This window comes from Protopterus annectens, chromosome 5.part0, assembly GCF_019279795.1.
Source record: "Protopterus annectens isolate FY-2018-M chromosome 5.part0, PAN1.0, whole genome shotgun sequence".
Classification (NCBI taxonomy): Eukaryota; Metazoa; Chordata; order Ceratodontiformes; family Protopteridae; genus Protopterus; species Protopterus annectens.
The window spans coordinates 1,851,150,165-1,851,173,898 of record NC_056735.1 but is presented as its reverse complement, the minus strand read 5'-3'; the positions used below and the strand labels follow the sequence as shown (position 1 = coordinate 1,851,173,898).

Genomic DNA, 23,734 nt, shown 5'->3' with positions numbered 1-23,734 from the left:
AGAACTGGAAAAACTATTCTCTAATGTCTAATAATTATGTCAACGGTGCCCTACACCATTCCCAAGGGTACACAGGTGAGGACTCTCCTGTTTTCAAGTCAATGTATGATCTACATATTTTTTGGTATGGCCTTGAGAGAGTTAGGCCTTCATGAGAGACACTGGATTTCAGCTGCTTTAAGGGGAAGTCAATTAAAGGGTTTCAGAACATTCCAAACAGAGGTTTCACCCCAAGAAGATGTAAGGATGAAGACAGAGAATTCACATTGCATAACCTAGAAGGGAGTAAAAGTGAGCTATAACAGAGTTTGGGGGTGTCATTACTTCAGGCCATACTGTGGGTAGTAATGGCGCTTCAGAAAATACTGCTGCTGTAACATAAAAACAGAGAAACGGAAATTAAAACATCATTCAAGATCAAATCCAATAAAATACATTTTTGATAACAGAACAGCACAGTAGTGGTGGAGAAACAGTACGGCAGGTACTCAGACCAAAAGCTTAATCATCAATCAGTTGACTGTAATTCTAACTAAGGCATGATTCACAGACACAAGTTCCTCTTAGGTACAGTGGTCTTTGGTAGCCAAAGAAGACAGCAGGCTGATAAAGGTACAATGACATATACAGGAGAAGCACTAGAAACATCAGTGGTACCTTTTCTATCTACATTACAATCATCAGAGATGCATAACTTTGTTTCAAGCTTACCTAACTCCCATGCTTAACAGGCAAAGATGGATGAGATGCAGGCAATGTTTGTCACATCTACACATTTCCTATATATCAGAAATAGAAATGATGCATTTTTGTAAGAATACCATTAATAATTTGTCCAGTGTTGAGGGTTAAGTGACATAACTGCTACTTACAGTGGAAGGGTTTTTCACAAGAGTGGATTTTGTCCATAACACACACACACACACACACACACACACACACACACACACACACACTCTCTCTCTCTTTGACATGTTTTACTTGTATTCCAGTAGGATGTGATACAGCAACCTTCTTTGTAAACAGACTGCTGTGTGAGTACTGTTCTTTTGTATATTCCTAATGACTAAAGTTGTCTCACCTGTGTTTTGTTCCCTGCTGTTGCGGCAAAAGTAAAGTGACAACTGCCATCCTTCTATGATGCTTTTAGTACGTTTGGACAATGAATGGCTCTGTATACACCTTATAACAGTACATCTACCTTGCGGTTTTCTTGTTATGCTGGCCTCTACTGCAGTTACATGTGTTTGTTGTGAGTGCGTGCCAGTTAGTAGAGTAATGCATTTCATTCATTATTTGAAATCACCTGCCTCTTTACCCTTCAAGAGTAGCAAATGTAAAGCAGTAAACCCCTGACACGTAGACAACAGTAAAAATGACACTTTACACATTTCCCAATACTGTCAGTCATAAGTAGTTAAAAAATGGCACATCATACTGGTAATCATACTGGTAAAGTAAGGATACCGCTCAAGAGATGGCAATGGATTTTACTGATTCCTACCTTACCAACTCAATTCTGCATGACCCTGTTAAAAATGCTTGTAGTTTGCAGGTGATTTACATGGTCTGTCAGCTACAGAAACAGACGCAGCCTAAAACAGAGGCTGAGAAGAACTGGCGCAAGTTGGGGCTGATTTTTAAAGTTATTATGCAAATGAGGCTCAGCCACACTGTGCTTTATGAATCACAAAGCACAAGTGTGCATCTTCCTTGTGAGTGCAAGTGCACTCACCTCAACATACATTCAGGTTCCTACATATGCAACTAAACTACACTGAATCCAACTTATGATGACAGTAATAAGTGGATCTGCTGGCGGCAATTCTGCGAAGGGCTGTGCTCAACCATCATTGATGCTCTCTGGTATGCAGCTAACTTAAATACAGATGCCATGCCATTCTTTGTTAACTGCCCTTGTACTTCTGAGAACTGCAAGACTATAAATACCACCCTTGGTGTACATGTGCGATGGGGAATGAGGGCTTCAGTTGAAAATCTGAGACTTTACTCAACACCATAATCAATAAAACCAATACCAACCTTGTTCAATATGGCAATGTGAAACCCAGCAAACTCCTTCATGGTAATATCAAGGAGTCTGAGTGGAATGTCATCAGTGATCCCACAAAGCAGTTTTCTAAAGTCTTTACACTTCCTCTGCACAACAGCTTTTGATCGCTTCTTCACTTTAATTCCATTGTCTTGCACTGGCTTATTTCCAACTGCTGTTATGACCCTTTCAGATTCTATTTTAGCCTGTAAAATAAGACAGGAAAATCAAGTGCAAGAATTCAACAAATATCGTACTTTAGATTTTAAAACAGATACTCATGAAATCAAAGATGTAGAATTTGTCAGTCTTTCAAGTTGGGCCTCTTCAAAATCTATACACAAGTTAATACATAATGGCTACAAAGAATATGAGTGGCCATTGACAGAGCAAGTGTATCATGCATGCAAATTGCATCAGTTGTAAAATGTTAGGATGATGGAATAAACGTGTTTATAAAAAAATAAATGTCTATCATGCTTTGGAATCTTAGAAAACTATGTTTTATATGAAGGCTTCTGACCGAGTTATAATTTCCTCATGTTTCAACATCATGCTGTAAAGAATGTAGGCAGAAGGTGGCTAGTCTGATTTGTATAACTACGTACTACTGGAAAAATGCAATATTAAGCTTGTAAACTGTATATATAAAAGTTCAATTTAAGTTAATTTTTGCTTTACAGCAATACATTTTTTTATATAACTGCAAAACAGCTGAAAGTCAAATTTTGTTTGATATTTGATTTGACATTAGCAAATGCTTATTAAGCAAAGTGATCTGCTACTGATGTTGTTTCGCTTTTGAGTAAGTTGATTTAAACCAGCTGGTGAGTCCTCATAACAATTCCTGTCATGACTATAAGCAGCAGCACAAAAAAGTTTGTAAATATATAATGGTAAGGCAATTTTCTTAAAAGTCAAATTTTGTTTTACATTAATAAATCTATATTTATCAATAAGCACAATCTGTTTCATCAAAAGAAATATGTATTGCTCAGTGTAAGCCATTATAATGAATTGTTTGTTTGTGTCTTTCGGCTTTTCCCGGTTAGGGGTCGCCACAGCGGAACTCCGGTCTGCTAATGATTGGCAGTAGAGTTTTACGTGCTGGCTTGCAGGGCCTAACGCACAACCTTCAACGAAGGAACGCCCCTTCATGCATGTCGCCACACATAAGACGCTCTAACTGAGAATCGAACAGGCAACGTCAAACTGTGAGGCGACGACGCTACCGCAGCACCACCACTGCAGTAAGCCATTATAATGAATACAATAAACAAATTTTTTTTTTCACTAGCTTTGTGGAATCTTGAGATGACCATGTGTAGTTAACATGTTCTATTACTTTTGTGCTATTAATTTACATGGCCTTAACACAATTACCTTACATAAAATAAACATATTACATAAATATACAACATGCACATTTAGTAGAAGCATAATTTAATTTTTGGACAAAGATCATCAGAATTATGTGGAATGTCAGCATTGATATATAATGCATACTAAACATTACCATTTGTTCATAAATGACACTATTTTATCACTTGTAAAGCTACATTCTGGTAAACATTTTTCTATCATCAAATTCTGAACTTAAATTGGCATTACAGTTCATCAAGATTTCTGCACAAGGCAATGATTACCTTTCTATGGACCTTCTAGTTACATTCATGCTTCTACTACAAGGTCAGAAAATTAAAAGATTAATTGAAAAAGGGAAAAAAAGAGAATGTGAAGACCTTGCCCCAGGAATTTCTGTTACACAGCAAGCTAGGAGTAAAAAAGTTGCATATCACAGATTTAATGGCACACTGCAAACAGGTAACAGCAAAACTCAAAACATGATTTGGCTGAGTCTAGAAAGACATGGGTTATTGCTGGATGACCTGCTTTGTGTTGGTTGCTACATATGTTCTGGTTTAAAGTGTTTAAGGTCCAGAAATAATCTTTCAAGGTCTGCAGATGGAGTTCTTTTAGCCTCCACTGCAAGAACCATCAGGACATCAAGACTGACTTGACTGTTATCTTAACTATTTTTTTAATGAATCTCAATACAAACAAACTTCTCTTACTCTGCAGGATTGCTCTGGAAATGAGAGAATCACTATAGTGCTGTTAACTGAAATGCATACTTTTTGTAGGCTGCAGTCACATATAATACATGTCAACAACTGTAGCTGGTGAATAATTGAGATTGTCAGAAGATCAGAAAGTTATACTGTTCAAACAAATATGCATCTGTGTCATGGCGATGTCTAGTGATTCACTCAGGCTGTCAATTTCTAAGGAACAAAACTATTAAAAATGCTTTATTAGTAGAAGTATTTCTGAGCTAAATTCAGTTACTCCCTGATTAAAAAATCTGATGCTGCAAAACAGAAATCAATACAGTTTTTTTTTACCAGCTAACTGGGTGAGAGTCTGCCACATGGAATCTAGTTGCCTTGCCTGGATGCTTTTCTAGCTCTATGAACAACACACACACTGCAACAATCTTAGATTTCTAGGCAGATATATTCAACTATTTCATCTTGCAACAATACCAGTGGTGCAAATTTACAGTCCTGAATTACCGCAGCTTCTACAGCTACACCTAATTTCAGACTGTAGGCATTTTTATGTAAAACTAATAGTAGTTAAAATTTTGCTGAACATGATCAAACAAAAGTAACAAGATCTATTACAGGCTACAGCTGTGCTGACATTTCCTCTATTAAAGGAGGTACCCATACCTCTCAACCGTACTGAATTCCTTGGTATTTACCAGTTTTGAGGCCATAATAATGGGGTGCCATGAATTCCCGAGTGGCCCCTTCACTTCCTGATTTATTTATTTTATTTAAGAAATTGTGTCTGTGGTCATCACGCATCAGTGCAGGGGCGTGCATGGCGACATCAGCGTTGTGCCAGCTTGTCTGAGACTCGCACTGTGTTTACTCACCTATTTGGAAATTTGAATTAGAATAGCAGCTGCAAAGCAGTTTATAATTTAACTTAAGTTCTGTCAGTGCGAAGTACTTCTGCAGTACAGACTAGAGAGTCTGTCTGGGCCATCCGCCCAGCACCTACCCCATGTTTTGCACGCACTCCCCAGCCAGGATGAGAAAATGTTCTTTTTCCAGCAGCTCGACCACCTCTAACTCCAGGTACATAAAAAATAATTAAAAAAAACGTGCCTTATTGCCTAATTTAGAAACTGTCTGCTGATATTAATTTACATACGGAGTATATAGCACAGCTCCAGCTCCTTTGCCTGCAGAAATAGCCAGTACTGGATATGAGCCTTGTTTTGTTATGTGCACTTGCATTATCTGGGACTCAGTTATTTGAAAATGGTTAATTCAGCACTTCTGTTAATGTTTTTTTAACGTGGAGTGTGGGCTGGTATCTCTAGACCTTATTTGGCCACACAAGACAGGCAAATAGTCTACAACAGAATACTCTGTAACAAACGGGCACAACGCATCTCAGAGTTCAAAACGTATACAAATGGAATCATGTGTTTACAAACCCCTCATTTGGAGCAATACTATATTTTTGTTAAAACAACCATCCATACCTCTTAGCCTTTTAGCGCAAGACATCTGTACAAAGCCTAAAATAAAAGGGGGACTAAGGCCCAAAAATAAGGACAGATTTGTTGCTAGAAAAGGATTTGTGCTAGCACGCATTCTCTGAAGGATATGAAGTCTAAAACTCTAGCGTATGCCATTATTTAGTGACTTCAATTCTCAGTGATTTGCCAGAAAATTACACATTTTATAAGGAACAGACCAAAAGTATAATGCAAAAATCTGAACAGTTGAGAGACATACAAGCTCTTCTTTTGAACGTATGGACAACAGAACACGAAGTAACGCTGCAATAATTCTTTCACTCAGACGTAGAACCACAACGACCCCCCCTTCCCCACTGTGTGTGCACTCATTATTGCTGGAAACCTGCTCTTTTATGGCTGTATGCTTACTTTTGTTTGTTAGATATTAAATTTCTCGCAGCACCTTTGTTTTCTTTAAAATTATGGTAAACACAGTGTTGTTTATTTTACATTTAGTGTAGATTTCTGTTCCTTCTGCCACCCTTCAAAATGCCATTTGTGCATAAAAATTCAGCTGGTAAACTCTTAAAAGAATCGGGGACAAATTGAGAAATAATCAGGAACACTTTAAAAATATTAGTACTATTAATCTAAGACACTGACAGAAAAAGTGATTTAATATACACTGAATTTTAAAAAAAAATAATTATGGTCATTATTTTAAGTTTAATTCTTCATATTTTCTCTTAAAAGCAGCAATTTTAAGGGTGATTAAGGACAGAATTAAAATTTCACTCAAAATTGGGGACATCCTTAATTAATCAGGGACAGTTGGAGACCATGCCGCTGAACTATCCAAACACTGACACAAATCCTGTTCTAGCAGCTTTCTAAGTTTATAAGAACAATATCCCTAAGTTTTGGGCCTTTGCTTCCCACACCCAGCTATTTTAGGCTAATAGGCTTTGTCCAGATTTTTTTGTGCTACGAGGCTGGGAGGTATGGGTTGACAGATTATGGCTATAAAAATGTCTGTGTCTTAATTTCTTAAAGTGAGTGACGTTAAGGAATTTTCAATGCTTTCCAACAGTTTGCAATTACAAGTCCCATCATAACATTGCTCTTACTGCAGTGTTTAGTTTGAGATTATTAACGATTTGCGTATACCATACACTCGGTAGTATGCAGTGTTTAATCAATTAAGTAACCCTATCCGGAACTGATCACAGCTGTAATAGGCTTCCATACTACATTACTACTGCAGGCTATGAGTTATATCGTAATAAATAGCAATGAAAGAGTACCCAAAATAGAGTTAAAGCTACACTTATGCCCAAATTCTCTGCAGTACTGTTAGTGCACTTGGACAGCTGCAGGTAATACTGAATTGTGGCTTGGGAGGAACACGCACAGCCATAGTGTTAATTTAGAATGTGGGCTGCTCATGAGAAATTAGAAGTACCAGTGTTTTGCTTTTTCTAAATGGTGCATGCCTAAGCCCTCACTTTGACCACAGCCGTAGAATAAAGCTTCACAATTGTCCACTATCCTTTAACATAAAGTAGTCCGAGCTGCTGAAAAGCCAGTAGGATGGGACAGTATGAATGTGTTATGTAGATGTAGACCCAATCTGTGGTTTATTTGGGGAGATGATGTTCAAATACTTTGACATGGGGAGTGGTTAGAATTCTCACATAATTATTGCTGGCACTGAATAGCATATAATTCTATGGAGACTTTTTATGTATTCAATTTTAATTGTACGACGAATCTTGTCTTATATAAAGATTTTAAATGGATACAGATTTTGTGTGAAACTGAATAGACTTTTGCCTCCTGCAAAGACCATTAACATACCTTTTGTCACAACTATAAAGCATGGTAAAACTGCACATCTTCTATTTCCTTGCATGCATAACTCCCAATTTCTCAGACCACAAAATCTGGATAAAGCCAAACATAATGGTGGGACAAAGGCCCAAAAATAGGGACAGATATTAATTATTGTTCCTGTTAACTCAGATAGTTGCTAGAAAAACAGGTTTTGTATTATTATGTATTTTCTGAGGGATATGAAGTCTGAAATTCAAATGTCTGCCATTATTATTTTCTAGTGACTTCAATCTTCATGTTGGTATCCCACAATTCCATTGGAGTGGGTGGGGTTACATGATTATATATGCAAATTGTATGTTAATCAGCATCCCGATTTTTGGCCAGTTATATTTACTTTTTATTAGCCTTTGTCCAGATTTTTGAAGATCACAGGGTGAGAGGCATGGAGGTACCTTCTTGAATTTTTGCAGGGGTCTGCATAGGGGAATTTACAGTAAGAAGCAGTGCTCTACAGTTAAAAGTTCTACTAGACTAAACAAGTCCCAGAAAAAAACTTGGAATATTGACTCTGTAAGAACTGCTAAGAATCATCACTTACATTCTATTCTTATGGCATGAAAAAGAATGTCATTTATCTGATCCTTCAATAAATGTCATACAATTCCTCAAGGACACTGCATGAAAATAAAATAATATTATGCTCAAAGAAAACAGTACCAACAGTCCCAGGTAGAAAAGCTCCGTGGTAAGTATAACCAAGTTGCCAAAAAATATATCTATAACAAAGCAAACCAAGGAGCTGTCACGGCACCAAAATTACCAAAGGATAGTCCACAGGAAACGTATGATGCAAAATAACGTCCAAGATGCGGATAAATGTATAAAAACAACAGCTTTTATTAACATAGGTGAGCGCTTTCGCTGAATAGCTTCATCAGACCTTATAACCACAAAAGACATCAAATTCTTTTATACACATAATCAAAAAAGCCCGCCTAAAAATCAATTAAATAATTCACGTTCTTAAAGAGAAAACGCACCAAAGGTAATCAGGAACAGAATACTAACGTGATACATAAGAGAATAAATACAAAAACTATATGTATGTATATGGACATAGAATATATACCTTAAAAAACTGCACATATAAGTATTATATAAAATATATATGCATAAAAATAAAACACACAAATACATCAACAGCAACCATGTTCATACTAAAACTATTTATGCAGTCTCCTCCTGCTCAAGGCAGGTTTAATAGATGCTTTTTCATTTAGCCCTAGACCCCTATCTGCTTGTAATGTAATGATCCAGCAATTTTCTCTATACTCTGTATATGTCCTAACATCACCTTCTCTTAGACTAACATTAATAGATTCAATAACTCTAAAGCTAAAGGTATGTTGTGGGCCGAGGCTATTGACATGTTTAGACAGAGCATTGTTCGGGAAGTTCTTCCTGATGTTATATATATGCTCTCTCATCCTGTCTCTTAACACTCTATCTGTTTTTCCTACATAAAATACACGACAATAGCTACACTCGGCAAGATAAACCACATGTGAGGTCATACAATTGTGATATCCTCTAAACTTAAAGCTCTTATGCAGATCAGGATGAGGGAAGTCTTCCCTGATGTTTATATAACCACAAAAACTGCACGAACCACAAGGTTCAGTATGGCCAAAGTCCATCCTAACCTTACTCTGATGACTATTACATAGCATCCTCTTAAGGTTCTTGTGATTCTTAAATCTAAATCTCGGCATCTCACCTACAATATTCCCAATATTTTCATTGACCAACAATATCGGCCAATGTTGCTGGAAAAGTTTAGTGACATACTTGACGTCACTAGAATAATATAAGGGAATTTGAACAGGCCTGGCAATTCTATTACTAAAAGGTACAATGGGCGAAGCACTAGCATTGAAGAAAGGTTTCGCTCTCGTCTCCCTCAGATGGACAAGATCTTCCCATTGTCTTTGTAACTCTATGCGAGAATAACCCCTCTCTAAGAGGTTATCATGTATCGTAATCAGTTCACATTGGAAGCCTAAGTCCAAAGGATTCATCCTTGACGCTCTAATACCTTGGCTTCTAATCAAATTCTTAAACACATAACCCGGATGCATGCTTGTCCTATAACAGGGTTTCCGAAAAACGCCTGTGTTAATAATGCCTGAATCCAACTTCTGAACAAAAACATCTAAAAATTCAATAAAATCAAACGAAAACTTATAAGTAAAATTCAAACAGTGAGTCAGTCTATTAGCTGATTCAAAGAACTCATTAAATAATTGCTGTGAACCTCCCCATAAAATAAACAAATCATCAACAAAACGCCTATAAAACAGAACATTGTCTTTGAATTGAGGTTGTAAAAATAATACTTCATCCTCCCATTGGGCTAGGAACATATTGGCGTAGCTATTGGCACAAGAAGTGCCCATAGCTACACCATGTTTCTGTAGATAAAAAGCTTGACCAAAGATGAACACATTATTACTGAGTACTGTTTCTAAAAAGAAACAGATAAGATCTATCTGCACTATCGAGTAATCACTATGTGCACTCAAATATTTCTTAACAGACTGAACACCGTAATCATTTGGTATCATGGTAAATAGGGATGTTACGTCCATAGTAACAAAAGCTATGCTGCTTGGATCTGAAACATCTTTTAAATACTGATAAAGATCGATCAGAAACTGCTTCGTATCTTTCAGAACTGTGGGATTTAAACTAATAATGGGTCGTAAATATTTTTCTACATAAAGAGAAAGTGGTTCTGTTACCCAACCACTTCCTGCCACTATGGGTCTCATTGGGGGGTCTATAGGATGTTTGTGTATCTTAGGGAGTCCCTGAATAATAGGAATCAAAGGATTATCCACATTAAGGAACTTAAACATATCTTCAGAAACTAAACTAGCTTTTCTGATATCAATCATGTCATCCTTGACTCTATTAATAACTCTATGTACATCAAGGGCGTCAATTTTCTGATAAAAAATTGCATCGTCAAGCATCCTGAACATTGCGCTCTCATACTTAACAGTGTCCATCAAGACTATCCGTCCGCCTTTATCGGCAGGTCAGATCACTAAAGTGTCATTACTCTGTAAGGCAGAAAGTGCTTTCCTTTCCTTGAATGTCAGATTATGTTTCAACGTGGTCCTTAGACCATCTACTCTGTCATTATGGAACCGAAATATTGAATCCTCAGTTAACTTACAGTAAGCCTCCACCAAGGGATGGGTAAGAGGTACGAAACTGCTTGGTCTCCTCAAATCTAAACCAGGCCTTGCACTATCTTCTATGTTGCTATTCGAATTGCCATAGATAAATTTTAACATGACATCTCTACAAAACAATTTCAAATCTAGAATAGTATCTGCCAAACAACTTGGTCGAGAGGGTATAAAATTCAAACCTTTATGTAAAACGTTACACTCATCTCGTGTTAGAGTATAACTGGAAATGTTATAAATTAGTGAGTTGGTGTCTTGCCCCACATTTTCTTTAAGTTCTGGTTGGAATGTAACTCCCCTAACAACTTCCTCTTGTGTCCGTTTCTGCTGGTGGACCTGCCCCTTCCCCCCCTCCCCTGTTCACCCGAACAGGTAATGGAAAAGGGAGTTGGTTATCAGGGGCCTCTACATTTTTAGAATGCAACACAGAAGTGTCCATTCTAGTACCAAAGACTTTGGGTCTGACGACCTGTTCAACAACTGATTGCATATTGCTCATATCCAAAGTTTTTAATACAACTTGCGGGTAAAGATTCAACTGACTCTTAATAACATTCCCATCATTCTTATCAATACTATGAGAATGAGCATCTAATGGCTTGTCGTGTATACTCTGCTTACTGACTGATGACAAATCATCTCTAAAACACTCTGAACTGCACTCATTATTGCCATCTGGTGCAGAGGTAGTAGCTTCGACTGATGCAGGGATAAATGGGTTAATAGCATTTACAGCTTTTTGAACATTATTACAATTAGAAACTGTATCTAACCCTTTCCCCACAGACACACTTTTGATTGAATCAACTACATTATTTGTACAATTCCTAGCAAACTTAAAAACACCATCACTAACAGAATGTCCAGTACGAGGTCATAAGAACACATGACCTGCCTTAAAATCAGTAGACTCTCTAATAATTTTAGTTTTTTTCTGGAGTATTAAGTTCCATTCAAAAACAGCTACATTGTCCAAGAGTCTTTCAAAGAGCGGAGCATAAATGTCAGCACTGTAACGCGAAAAGAGATCAGTTTGTTTTTGAATTAAGAGGGCATGTAAATGCTCCTCTTCAGGCTTGAAGAAGTTTATGAGTAGCATCATATAACTGGCACTCACCTCGAGATTTAATTTCTGCCAACGTGCCAAAAGCTCAGGGCATTGTGAGCCTTGGTTGGGCATATTTAAGACTCGCAGTCCACGAGGTACAATTTTCCTGCTAAGACACGCTTCGAAATGTAGATGTTGTAGTTGTAGTCACTTATAGCGTAAGAACAAGAACTCAAGTTCATCAATATGCGAGCGTACACTTTCTAACTCCTCCATTGATTTAAAACTATCTTCCTCAGTTGCACAACAATCAGTTCCCCACAAACTAACATGATCTCTGACCAGGTACTGTTCAAACCTATCAGAGAGTGTAACGACACATGGGCTACGCCTCCTCTCAGGCAAAGAAGCCTCTGATTGATTCATATTGCCGGTATTCACCTCTCCAGCTGGAACATAGTCAAGTTCAATATCAGTGATGTTTTCTGTAGCCATGTCCCCCGAGTCCGTTGATTTAAATAAAATAAGTAGAATGCTCAAAGAAAACAGTACCAACAGTCCCAGGTAGAAAAGCTCAGTGGTAAGTATAACCAAGTTGCCAAAAAATATATCTATAACAAAGCAAAAGGAGTTACGGCACCAAAATTACCAAGGATAGTCCACAGGAAAGTATGATGCAAAATAGCGTCAAGATGCGGATAAATGTATAAAACAACAGCTTTTATTAACATAGGTGGCGCTTTGCTGAATAGCTTCATCAGACCTTATAACCACAAAGACATCAATTCTTTTATACACATAATCAAAAGCCGCTAAAAATTAAATAATTCACGTTCTTAAAGAGAAAACGCACCAAAGCTAATCAGGAACAGAATACTAACGTGATACTCACGTATCGTATCACGTTAGTATTCTGTTCCTGATTAGCTTTGGTGCGTTTTCTCTTTAAGAACGTGAATTATTTAATTGATTTTTAGGCAGGCTTTTTTGATTATGTGTATAAAAGAATTCGATGTCTTTTGTGGTTATAAGGTCTGATGAAGCTATTCAGCGAAAGCGCTCACCTATGTTAATAAAAGCTGTTGTTTTTATACATTTATCCGCATCTTGGACGTTATTTTGCATCATACATTTCCTGTGGACTATCCTTTGGTAATTTTGGTGCTGTGACAGCTCCTTGGTTTGCTTTGTTATAGATATAAAATAATATTATGGTTTTCTTTTTTCTATTACTGTATGTATGCCTGTCACCTTTTTAATGTCGATGTTTAATAAAAATGTTTAAAAAAAGTCATAGAAATTATGATTTGGTGTAATCTTGCTAAATGTGTCAACAACTACCAAATTTAAATGATGTACATAACACACTTTGCTGCCCATTTCCTTAACCATTACCTGAACTTAATTGTAGACCTCAGACTCTGTTACACAGCCATCACAGCACTGTTCTCTTAAATCAGAAATATTAAGTCACACTGATTTAATGTTGTACAAAGATAGTCTGGTAGGCTGGAAGAGGTTACCATTTATTTTTTCTCAAATATATTTTTATTACATTTTTTTCATTATTTGAAATAAAAAATGATATACAGTACAATAGAAGTTGTTGAGGTTACATTCTGCTTAACACTAGCAAGTTATTAAGCTAGGTGTTCACACACTGTGATAAAAAAAGAAAAAAAAAACAATTTCAAATTAGCTGAAGTTGACAACAAAGGATTACCATGAAGTTATGATTGTGTTATGATTCAGTCATGAGGCATGAATATAATAAAGCAATTGACCTATACATTATGTTAATACAATAAGAGTATATCTTGAAGCATAACACCAACCTAATGATACACAAAAAAATCTAAATTACTATACATTATAAACATATTTATACAAATGTCACCTTAGTTGATGCTGTTATTACTTTTAACTAAAGAGAGTGTTTAATAACTTTATGTATATTCGGATACTTTTCCCTTCATAATAAAATATCAATTAAAGCTTTACAGCATTTCTGATAATATGCCTGGTTCTTTTGACTTTTGGTGTACAGCCTCTTAGCTAATAAATGTTTTTTTTGCCATGTTCTTGTATTGTCCAATTAAGTTTGGATCTGTCCAGCCAGTTTTTGGCTATAAAAATTTTAATAAGGCACATAGCGTTATAGTGATGTGTTTTGTGAGGCTATTATTACTGCTCTTAAAAATATGTAGTATTGCTGTTTCCCATGATAGAAAAATAACAGAAATCTCAGTGAGCACCATAGCTTATAAACTTTTTTTGCAGCTCCAGAATATATGTAAAATATTAGCTTCTTTATAGGGACAAAAAGGACAATAAGGTGACTTAGACGGATTAAATTTGCTAAGATGGACAGGTGCATGATATGCATTATTGAAAATAGTGATCTGAGTGTACATTAGTTTCTTAAATGGCGTCAGTTTTATACAGTTTCCAATGGCTAATTCCTTCTGATTTTGTGTCAAGTTATTGCATTTTTCTTCCCAATACTTTGAAAATAGGACTGTATTTTGATATTTTATTTTAGTTATTAATTTATATGTATTTCAGAGCATTTTCTTTTTGTATAAGAGCAACTTTTGAATTTGTTGTGCTACTTTGATACCTCGCTCATTTACAATAATATCCTTATTTTGTTAACTAAGTATAAGATTTGTTTTATTATCACATTGTATCTACTACTTGCTTTAAGAGTGTTCTTGATGTTTTCCATCTATAGGTTTTGTAATTGGTAGAGGTCCCATACTGTATGATTTTTTATTAATGGATATTTATCGAAGTTTAACATAGAGTTTGCTAGTTTTATATTAGGATTGCTGTGTATTGGTTGTAGAAGAGTAATTGTATATTTCAGTTTTAATGATATTAGCAGTTTCTTGAAAATTTCACACTTATTAATTAAAACTGGGTGAATTTTTAATGTCTTAAGGGTTTCCTGATTTAGGAAGGGAATAGTTTTTGGGTTAATTTTAGATAGAATAATATTTTGGTGAAATAATTTAATCCGTAATGGATACCATTCATTACCCAATGGATTGTAGTTAGCTATTTGAATAATGCGGCTAGCATTAATAATTTCATGGTAGAGTTGGAAGTCTGGAAGGCTTAGACCTCCTTTTTCTTTTGGTAGTATTAGTTTGTTGTAACTAATTCTTGTACTCTTCGGGTATCATATGAATTCTGGTAGTCAAACTTTAATTTTATTAAAGAAGGTAGCTGGAATTTTCATGAAAGTGGCATTTATTTGGTATAAAATTTTAGGGAGTATGTTTATTTTGACAATTCAGGCCTTCAATAAAGTAGAAAGTTAAAGCTTTTCCCATTTGCTAATGTAGCAAACTATATTAATCCAAGTTTTAAATATGTTATTAATCATATCTGATTGTTTATGACTAAAGATTATACCTAAATATTTCAAAGTATATTCCACTTTTATGTTAGTCTCCAGAAAATAAAATTCCTTATGGACTAGGGGGTTTAGTGGATAGATAATTGACTTATTAGGATTAGATTTTACCAAGATCAGTATTAGGGTATTAAAAGTAAATATTTAGGTCATCTGCAAAGGCTGTATATTTTATTTGGGTTTTTGATATGGAAATAAGGTGATAGTATGGTCTTTGACTAATTAGTAGAAATAGTGCTTCTATATAGAAATTGAATAGGTTTGGTGAAAGTGGACATCTCTGTTTGGAGCCATTAACAATCTTTATCTGGTTTGAGGCTTTCTTATTAATATAAAGTGTTGTAGTTGCCTTACTATAGCATTTTGATCATTGTTATGTATTCATTTGGGAATCCAAATTGTCGAAGTATAAAAAAGAGAAATTTTTGATTGACTCTGTCAAAGGCTTTTGTTGCATCCACTGATAAAGCATATTTAGGTGATTTGCCCTTAGCACATAGGTGGGTTAGTGCATCAATGGTTAGCATATTATCCCATACTTGTCTCTGACTCATAAAGCCTAGTTGCTCAGGTGAAATTATATGTGGAGCGATTTTCTGTATTCTGTATGCTAGAATTGTTGAAAGTATCTTCAGATCTATATTTAGCAGAGAAATGTACCTGTAGTTGTTCGGAATTTTGGAGTCTGTGTTTGGTTTTAGGATAAATATGGTCCTGGAATTGTTAATATATAGGTCTGATATCCCAAATTCTATTATATGGTTGCATACGTTTAAAAGTATTGGGGCTTATTGTTGTTTGAAGTGTTTATAGAACTCTGCTACATACCCATCAGTACCAGGAGCTTTTCCTAGTTTTAGCTTTTCAATAGCTTTTTTTACTTCCTCTACTGTTAATGGAAATTTTAAGTTGTTAGATTGAGTATCAGTAATCTGAGGGAATTCTAAATTGTCTGCAAAGTTTTGGAAAAGACTGCTGGAGGTAAAGACAGCTAACTAGTAAAGAAGGCAATGGGAGTAGTAAGCAAACCAATGAGGTTTAATCCAGAAGCAAACACTCACAAGGTACTAAAACGTACACACAAACTGCAAACCAACAATAAAAATAAAACGCTTTTCGCCCTGCTCACTAGCAGGACTTCTTCAGAAAAAAACTATCATAAAAACTTCATCATTAAATACTAAATAAAAAAGTGGGCGTTGTAAGCCACACAAGTTACACTCAATTAACTTAAAGAGACATTGCTCACTGTGGTAAACAAGTTGTGATTTAAAATGCAAAATGCATGTTACATAGATTTGCAACAAATTTCTACCTCTTCTAGCAAGATAAATAATCAATAATTAAAGAAAATAAAAAACTTCATTGTTAACAGCAGTGCTAACAAAACTAATGTTAAAGTTAAAGTCTGAAACAAACACTGAAGTTTGTTGAAGTCTGAAACAAACAGTTGCCACATTACTATTACACCAACTAAACACCTAAACACTAACAAGTAGACATGTCAAGGGTCTAGAAAAACAAGTAGTGCAAAGACAAAGTGAAAAAAAAACTAAGAAAAAACAATAAAATAATAATAGATAATACTATTGCAGGCCTGATAACATAGATTGAAATGTTACACTTTCTTTTCTCTAAAAGGTAACAAGGGTGTTGTGTATAAACATTTATAGTGTACTAGCGTCTCAAATTCCTAACTTTAAGTATACATGCCAAAGATACTACTTCATTCAAACCCAGATTAAAACAAGATCCAGTACGAAGTTGCCAACACAATTCAAGTTGTTCCAATAGTAAAGATGTAGGTCCACTTCTATTGTCATCAAACACTGAGTCAATGGCTCTAAATAAGAAAGAATGGTGTGGATATGACACTGTGTGTCTTGCCAGAGCATTATCTAAGCTTTGATTTCTGATTTTATACAAATGCTCATAAATACGTTCTTTCAACTTACGGTCGGTTTTACCAATATAGAACGCGGTACAACCTGAGCATTGGGTCACATCGACCACAGATTTAGACTGGCAAGTAAACCTAGAGTGGGTCTTGTAAATAGTGTTTCTAATAGTTACCTCCTTGCCTGTACTCATGTGCTTGCAATAATTGCACATTTGGCATTTGTACATACCACATTTCCAATTTAAAGCTGGTTTGTTGATCTCTAATAAACTTTTCAAGTTGGTACCATGCTTGTATGTAATTCGAGGGCTATTTTCAAACCGGTCAGCAATATGGGCATCTCTTCTAATTATTTCCCAATTTTTGTATAGAATGTACTTTATCTCCTTGGCATCACTACTAAAAGGGGTAATCAGACTAATTGTGTATTCATATTTGTCAGGACGACTAGAATCAATTGTTCCAGTATTCTTGAGACTCAAACTAAGAATTGGCCTATAAAGGCCTTATTCTCTCTTAGTGGTGACTTCATCACAGATCGTATCAATCAGGACCTCAGGGTGACCCCTTTAGAGAAACATGTTCTTCAATTTTTGACTTTCGTATAAAAAGTCTGACTCAAGTGTGACCATACGTGCAGCTTGAATTGTGTTGGCAACTTCGTACTGGATCTTGTTTTAATCTGGGTTTGAATGAAGGAGTATCTTTGGCATGTATACTTAAACTTAGGAATTTGAGACGCTAGTACACTATAAATGTTTATACACAACACCCTTGTTACCTTTTAGAGAAAAGAAAGTATAACATTTAAATCTATGTTATCAGGCCTGCAATAGTATTATCTATTATTATTTTATTGTTTTTTCTTATTTTTTTCACTTTGTCTTTGCACTACTTGTTTTTCTAGACCCTTGACATGTCTACTTGTTAGCATTTAGGCGTTTAGTAGGTGTAATAGTAATGTGGCAACTGTTTGTTTCAGACTTCAACAAACTTCAGTGCTTGTTTCAGACTTTAACTTTAATTAACATTAGTTTTGTTAGCACTGTTGTTAACAATGAAGGTTTTATTTTCTTTAATTATTGATTATTTATCTTGCTAGAAGAGGTAGAAATTTGTTGCAAATATATGTAACATGCATTTTGCATTTTAAATCACAACTTGTTTACCACAGTGAGCAATGTCTCTAAGTTAATTGAGTGTAACTTGTGTGGCTTACAACGCCCACTTTTTTATTTAGTATTTAATGATGAAGTTTTTATGACATTTTTTATCTGAAGAAGTCATGCTAGTGAGCAGGACGAAAAGCACTTTATTTTTATTGTTGGTTTGCAGTTTGTGTGTAAATTTTGGAAAAGGCTGTCATGTATCTTGTAGACCATAGATGTTTTGAAATATTTCTTCAAAAGCCTGTATTATTTCATTATCTGAATTAAGGGTTTTATCTTTATATTTTATTTCTTATATTTTAAAAGGAGGGGTTCCTGACATTAATAAGTCTTGCTAGCATTTTGAAGGGGGTCTGCGCCCATTCCACATATTTATATAGCATTCTCAGTTCTATGAATGTATAGTGTTGTGTCAGAATCTCATTTAGTTGTTTTTGTAAGCTTTTAAACAGAAAAGATGTTGGCAGAGGTCCAAGAGGTTGAGACAGAAGGGTCCTGTGAACTACAAATATGGGAACCAAGTACAGAAAAGTTGGGGACCACAGAAACGAACATATTGGAGATAGATTCTCAAGACGAAATTACACAAGATGGTAGCTTATTTAGCTACAATGGTTTTAACATATTTACCTACACCAGCACTGTCGTCACCAAAGGGCATTTTAATTTATTTTCGAAGGGATTCACTTTTATACCCAGGGTAAAAACCAATTTGGTGAATTTATTAGTTGATTTTAAATTATTTATTAGACAAAAAAATCTAGAATTATTTTTTAATGGACAGGAGAAAAAATTCACAATAAACTAGTGAAGAAAAGCACTTTCAACCCCCCCACTGCACCCCCAACTTAGAAAATTTGAACAGGTGGTGGAAAAAGAATTAAGGGAAATTTTGAAATATAACAGAGTGGCCCCAAATGTAACTACTGACATAAAGAATATTCTACACGATTTTAAGGAAAACAAAAACCTTAGAACCATGAAACAAGACAAGGGTGGAGGGGTTGTTTTAATGGATCGTATCAGCTGTGACGACCGTGACCTGGCTGGGCAATCAAGGAGCCTCAATCCTCACCACTAACACCAGGGAAGGTGTCTCGTATAAGAGGAAAGGATAACAAATACACACAGTAAAGTACAGTTTCCCTTAAGCGCACACAGAGATCACAGTCAGTCTAGGGCTGGTTGCTCCCTTGCTCTCCAGGTCCCCAATAAGACTCCCCACTGGCACAGCTATAGGGTCCAGATCTTAGCCTAGCTGTCAAACTAACCTCCAGTACCCTCCATGTCCCACCAGTGCTTCGTGTCCCTGCCCAGGTAGCTGACGCACCACACACACACACTTTGAGATAAATATTTATACAACTTCACAGACACACCTGGGAAATGCTGACAGATTATCCAGCTGTGCCCCTTTACCCAGACTATACGGTAGTAATTTCTGCCACCACCAGCTAATACTTATCAGCTACCCAAAGGCCCTTAAAAGGGTGTCCAATTATTACTGTGCAATATTATTATCCAATTGCTGTGACTATTCAGTCTAAGGCTTATTAGAGTGGCTTATTACAATAAACTCTATAAATATGCAGTGTACTCTAGAGCTTACTTATCTCTACACAAACCAGCCACAGGTAAAGGTTTTTAAAAATATTTAATAATAAATAATTAAAACACAAGACAATACTACTACACCACATTGATATCTAAAAGTTCAGACATCACACAGAAACTTAAAACAATACAGTAGGAAAGTTCTGATATAACAGAAAAACATTTATCTCTAACTTTCTTCTAAGTTCCTAGCTATTACTACAAGAAAACATATTTCTAAGACACTACTTACATAAGACAACAGGTAGAGTGCTGATAAGTTTGATATCAAGATCAAAATGCTTACAGTCTCTCACTGAACAATAGTTTTTAAATTCACTAACAAACATCTTTGCTAGGCCCTCCCAGATTACATCATTTTGACACTTAGGTTTTCCCAGTATACACATTACATCATTTTGAAACTTAGTCTGTAGTTTCCAGGCAAAAAGGCTACATTATTTAGCAATCTAACACCTGCTCAGGAAACTACAACAATAAAATACATTGCAATTATTCCTTAAATTAAGACAATAGCAAGAACATGTTCAGGAAGCCACTTCGGCACCACTATTTAGATAATTTTAACTTCAAAGAACATTTGAAATGCTTGGCTTAGTTTTCCTTACAGCTGATGGCAATGTTGCTACAATCTTGAAGATCACATTTTACAGTGTTTTCTTTCATTTAAGAACACTAGCCTGTATTTTACATTTATATTTACAAATGATAGAATTATGTATCAAATTCTACTTAACTAGGCTGGCAGCCTTCGCCCATCTTCCCCCAATCTTCACTTCTCTTCCCCCCTGGAGAACTCAAGCTAGTTTTTCAAGTGACCCTTGAGAAACTCCGCTTGAGAGGGTTAGGTCTATCTGGGTGTACCTCACCCTATTCCCTGTCTTGAGAGCCCATCTGCATTGGCATTGCCCACTGCGGTGCTGCACTGACATATATGCTTGCAACCCCAGACTCCATCTTAGCAACTTGGCATTTTGCTGGCTGGCTCTGTTTAGCCATATTAGGGGGGTTGTGATCTGTCATTACAGTGAATTTTCTTCAATACAGATAAGGTTAAAGTTTTTGCAGTGCACACACTATGGCTAGACATTCCTTTTCTACAGCTGCAAAGCATTCCTCCCTGGGTTGGAGCCTATGACTGAGATAAACGACTGGGTGCTCTTCCCCCTCTGAAGAAATCTGGCTAAGTACAGCCCCCACCCCTTGGTTCGAAGCAGCCACCTGAACAACAAATTCTTTGCTGTAATCTGGACTAGCTAACACAGGCGGTCCTCCCAAAACTTCTTTAAGCTTCTGAAATGCCAGCTCACATGCTGGGGTCCACACCACCTTATCTGGCCTGTTCTTCCTTGTCAGGTCTGTGAGGGGAGCAGCTATGGCACTATAACTGGGGACGAAGTTTCTGTAGTACCCTGCTGTCCTCTAAGAATGCCCCCACCTGCTCTTCAGTAACAGGTGCAAGCCATGCCTGTAAAGCTTCCACTCTAGCCTTATCTTACCACTCCACACTCTATGTCCTAGGTAGGAACCTCTGCCATACCCACCCGACATTTTCTCGGCTTAATGGTCAACCCTGCGCTCTGTAGTCTGCTCAGCAACTCCCTGACATGCTGAAGGTGCTCTGGTCAGGAATGGCTGCAGATGGCAATATCAGCTAGGTAAACAAAGGCAAACCCTCCAGCTCCTGCTAGGATATTATCCACCAGCCTTTGGAAAGTCGCTGCAGCATTCTTCATCCCAAAGGGCATCTTTGTGAACTCATACAAGCCAAAAGGAGTCACAAAGTCAGACTTCTCTCTAGCACTGGGAGTCAAGGACACCTGCCAGTAACCCTTGGTAAGATCAATGGTTGTAAGATACTTAGCCCCACCCAGCTGCTCTAGGGCCTCATCTGTCCTAGGCATGGGGTAACATCCGACTGTGTGTGACTATTTAATTTCCTGTAATCCACACAGAACCTGCTGCTGACATCCTTCTTTGGCACCAGCACCACTGGTGAGGCTCAGGGACTGTTGGACTCTTGAATCACCCCTAGTTCCAACATCTCCTGTACCTCCTTCCTCAGAGTCTGTTTGACTCTCTCAGACATCCAATAAGGGGCCTGCCATATAGGCCTTTGGGGTCCTGTATCCACCTGGTGCTGCACTAGGTGGGTGCTCCCTGGTTTCCCAGTGAACACATCCTCAAATTCCTGCAACACTGCCCTGATTTCTCGAACCTGGGTAGGAGATAGCCGCTGGGACACTGCTACCCCTTCCACTGAGGGGTCAGCCCAAGCCTCACTGAGGAGATCAGTACCCAGATCTCCCTCAGACTCCTCCTGCAATCCACTGCAAATGCTTAGCACAAAGGCCTCGCTATCATGGTAAGGTTTCATCATGTTAACATGGTACAATTTATGCCACTGCCGTCTGCCTAGCACTTCCACCATGTAATTAACATCACTTGCCTTTCTTACCACCTTGTAGGGTCCCTCCCAAGCTGCTTGCAGCTTGTTGTGTCTGACAGGAATGAGAATCATCACCTGCTGCCCTACAGCATACTCTCTGGCTCAAGCATTCCTGTTATACCACACCTTTTTCTATTGTTGTGGTTCTGCCAGGTTCTCCTGGGCCAGGCCCATGAGTTCCCAGAGACTTGTCCTGAGGTTCGGGACATATGCCACAACAGACTCCTTGTGAGACTCACACTCACCTTCCCACTCATCTCGAATTAAATCTAGAGGTCCCTTCACCCTATGCCTATACAGCAACTCAAAGGGTGAAAAACCTGTGGATTCTTGGGAACCTCTCTGTAAGCAAACAGATGGGGCAAATATTTGTCCTACTCCCTCTTAAACTGATCTGCGAATGCCCATATTGTCCCACTCCCTCTTAAACTTGATCTGCGAATGCCCATAGTATGGACTTGATTGTAGAGTTTAACCTCTCAACAAGACCATTAGTCTGGTGATAGAAGGGGGTGGTCTTCATGTGCTTCAACCCCACAGGACTTCCACATACAAGCCAGCAGGTCTGACATGAAATTGGCACCTCGGTAAGTCAGTGTTTCTTTTGGGAAACCTACTCTGCTGAAAATCTCTAACAAAGCATTTGCCACTTTCTCTGCCTCAATGGAGGAAATAGCCACTGCCTCAGGGTATCGTGTAGCATAATCCACTACTACTAGGTTATACCTTTTCCCTGTGGAACTTGGGGTACTCAGAGGACCCACAATATCCATAGCTACCCTCTGAAATGGCTCCTCAATCACAGGCAAAGGCATCAAAGGAGCTTTCACCTTGTCTCCTGCCTTGCCTACCTTTTGGCACTGCTCACAGGTCCTGCAGTGCCCTGTTACATCTCTAGAAATTCCAGACAGCACCCTGTTACATCTCTGGAAATTCCAGGCCAATAGAATTTTTGCATAATACGCCTCTTTGTACATTTTATGCCCATATGACCTGCAAAGGAAATATCATGGGGCTATGGCTAGAAGCACCAGATGGTAGGCTCTAGGCACTACCAACTGCTGTACTCTCTCCCAGTATACAGATTCCCCCTTCCCTTGAGAATCAGGTGCCTCCCTAGCTACTTGCCTCAGGCCTTGCAATGTATCGTCTGAGAGCTGAGCCTGTCTCAACTCTCTCATTGTAACCTTTCCCAGCTCCCCTTCCACCGGAAGCCTGGCATCCTCTGACAGTGGTGCCTCATTTTCAGCCTGGGTACTACTACTCACCTCTACCTTTGCAGTTACCATGTCCAAGAGAACATCAGTACCCACAAGCAGCTGTGGCTCACATTCAGTTTCACTGCGACAATGTAGCTCCCTCCCTGAAGTAACCACCTCAGCAGTCCTGGCTGCAAGTATGCAGTCTGTCTGGGTCTCCCCCAGACAAACAGACCCACATGCTTGT

General features: G+C 37.4%; 1 protein-coding gene across 1 annotated transcript in view; it reads right to left on the bottom strand.

The window, feature by feature from the left end:
* INTS6 (integrator complex subunit 6) overlaps positions 1-23,734 on the bottom strand; it is a 1,595,672-nt gene that overhangs the window by 509,634 nt on the left and 1,062,304 nt on the right. Inside the window, exon 12 of the mRNA XM_044071680.1 lies at positions 2,044-2,259. Coding sequence (XP_043927615.1) covers positions 2,044-2,259 — 216 coding nt within the window. The remainder of the gene's footprint in view (positions 1-2,043; positions 2,260-23,734) is intronic.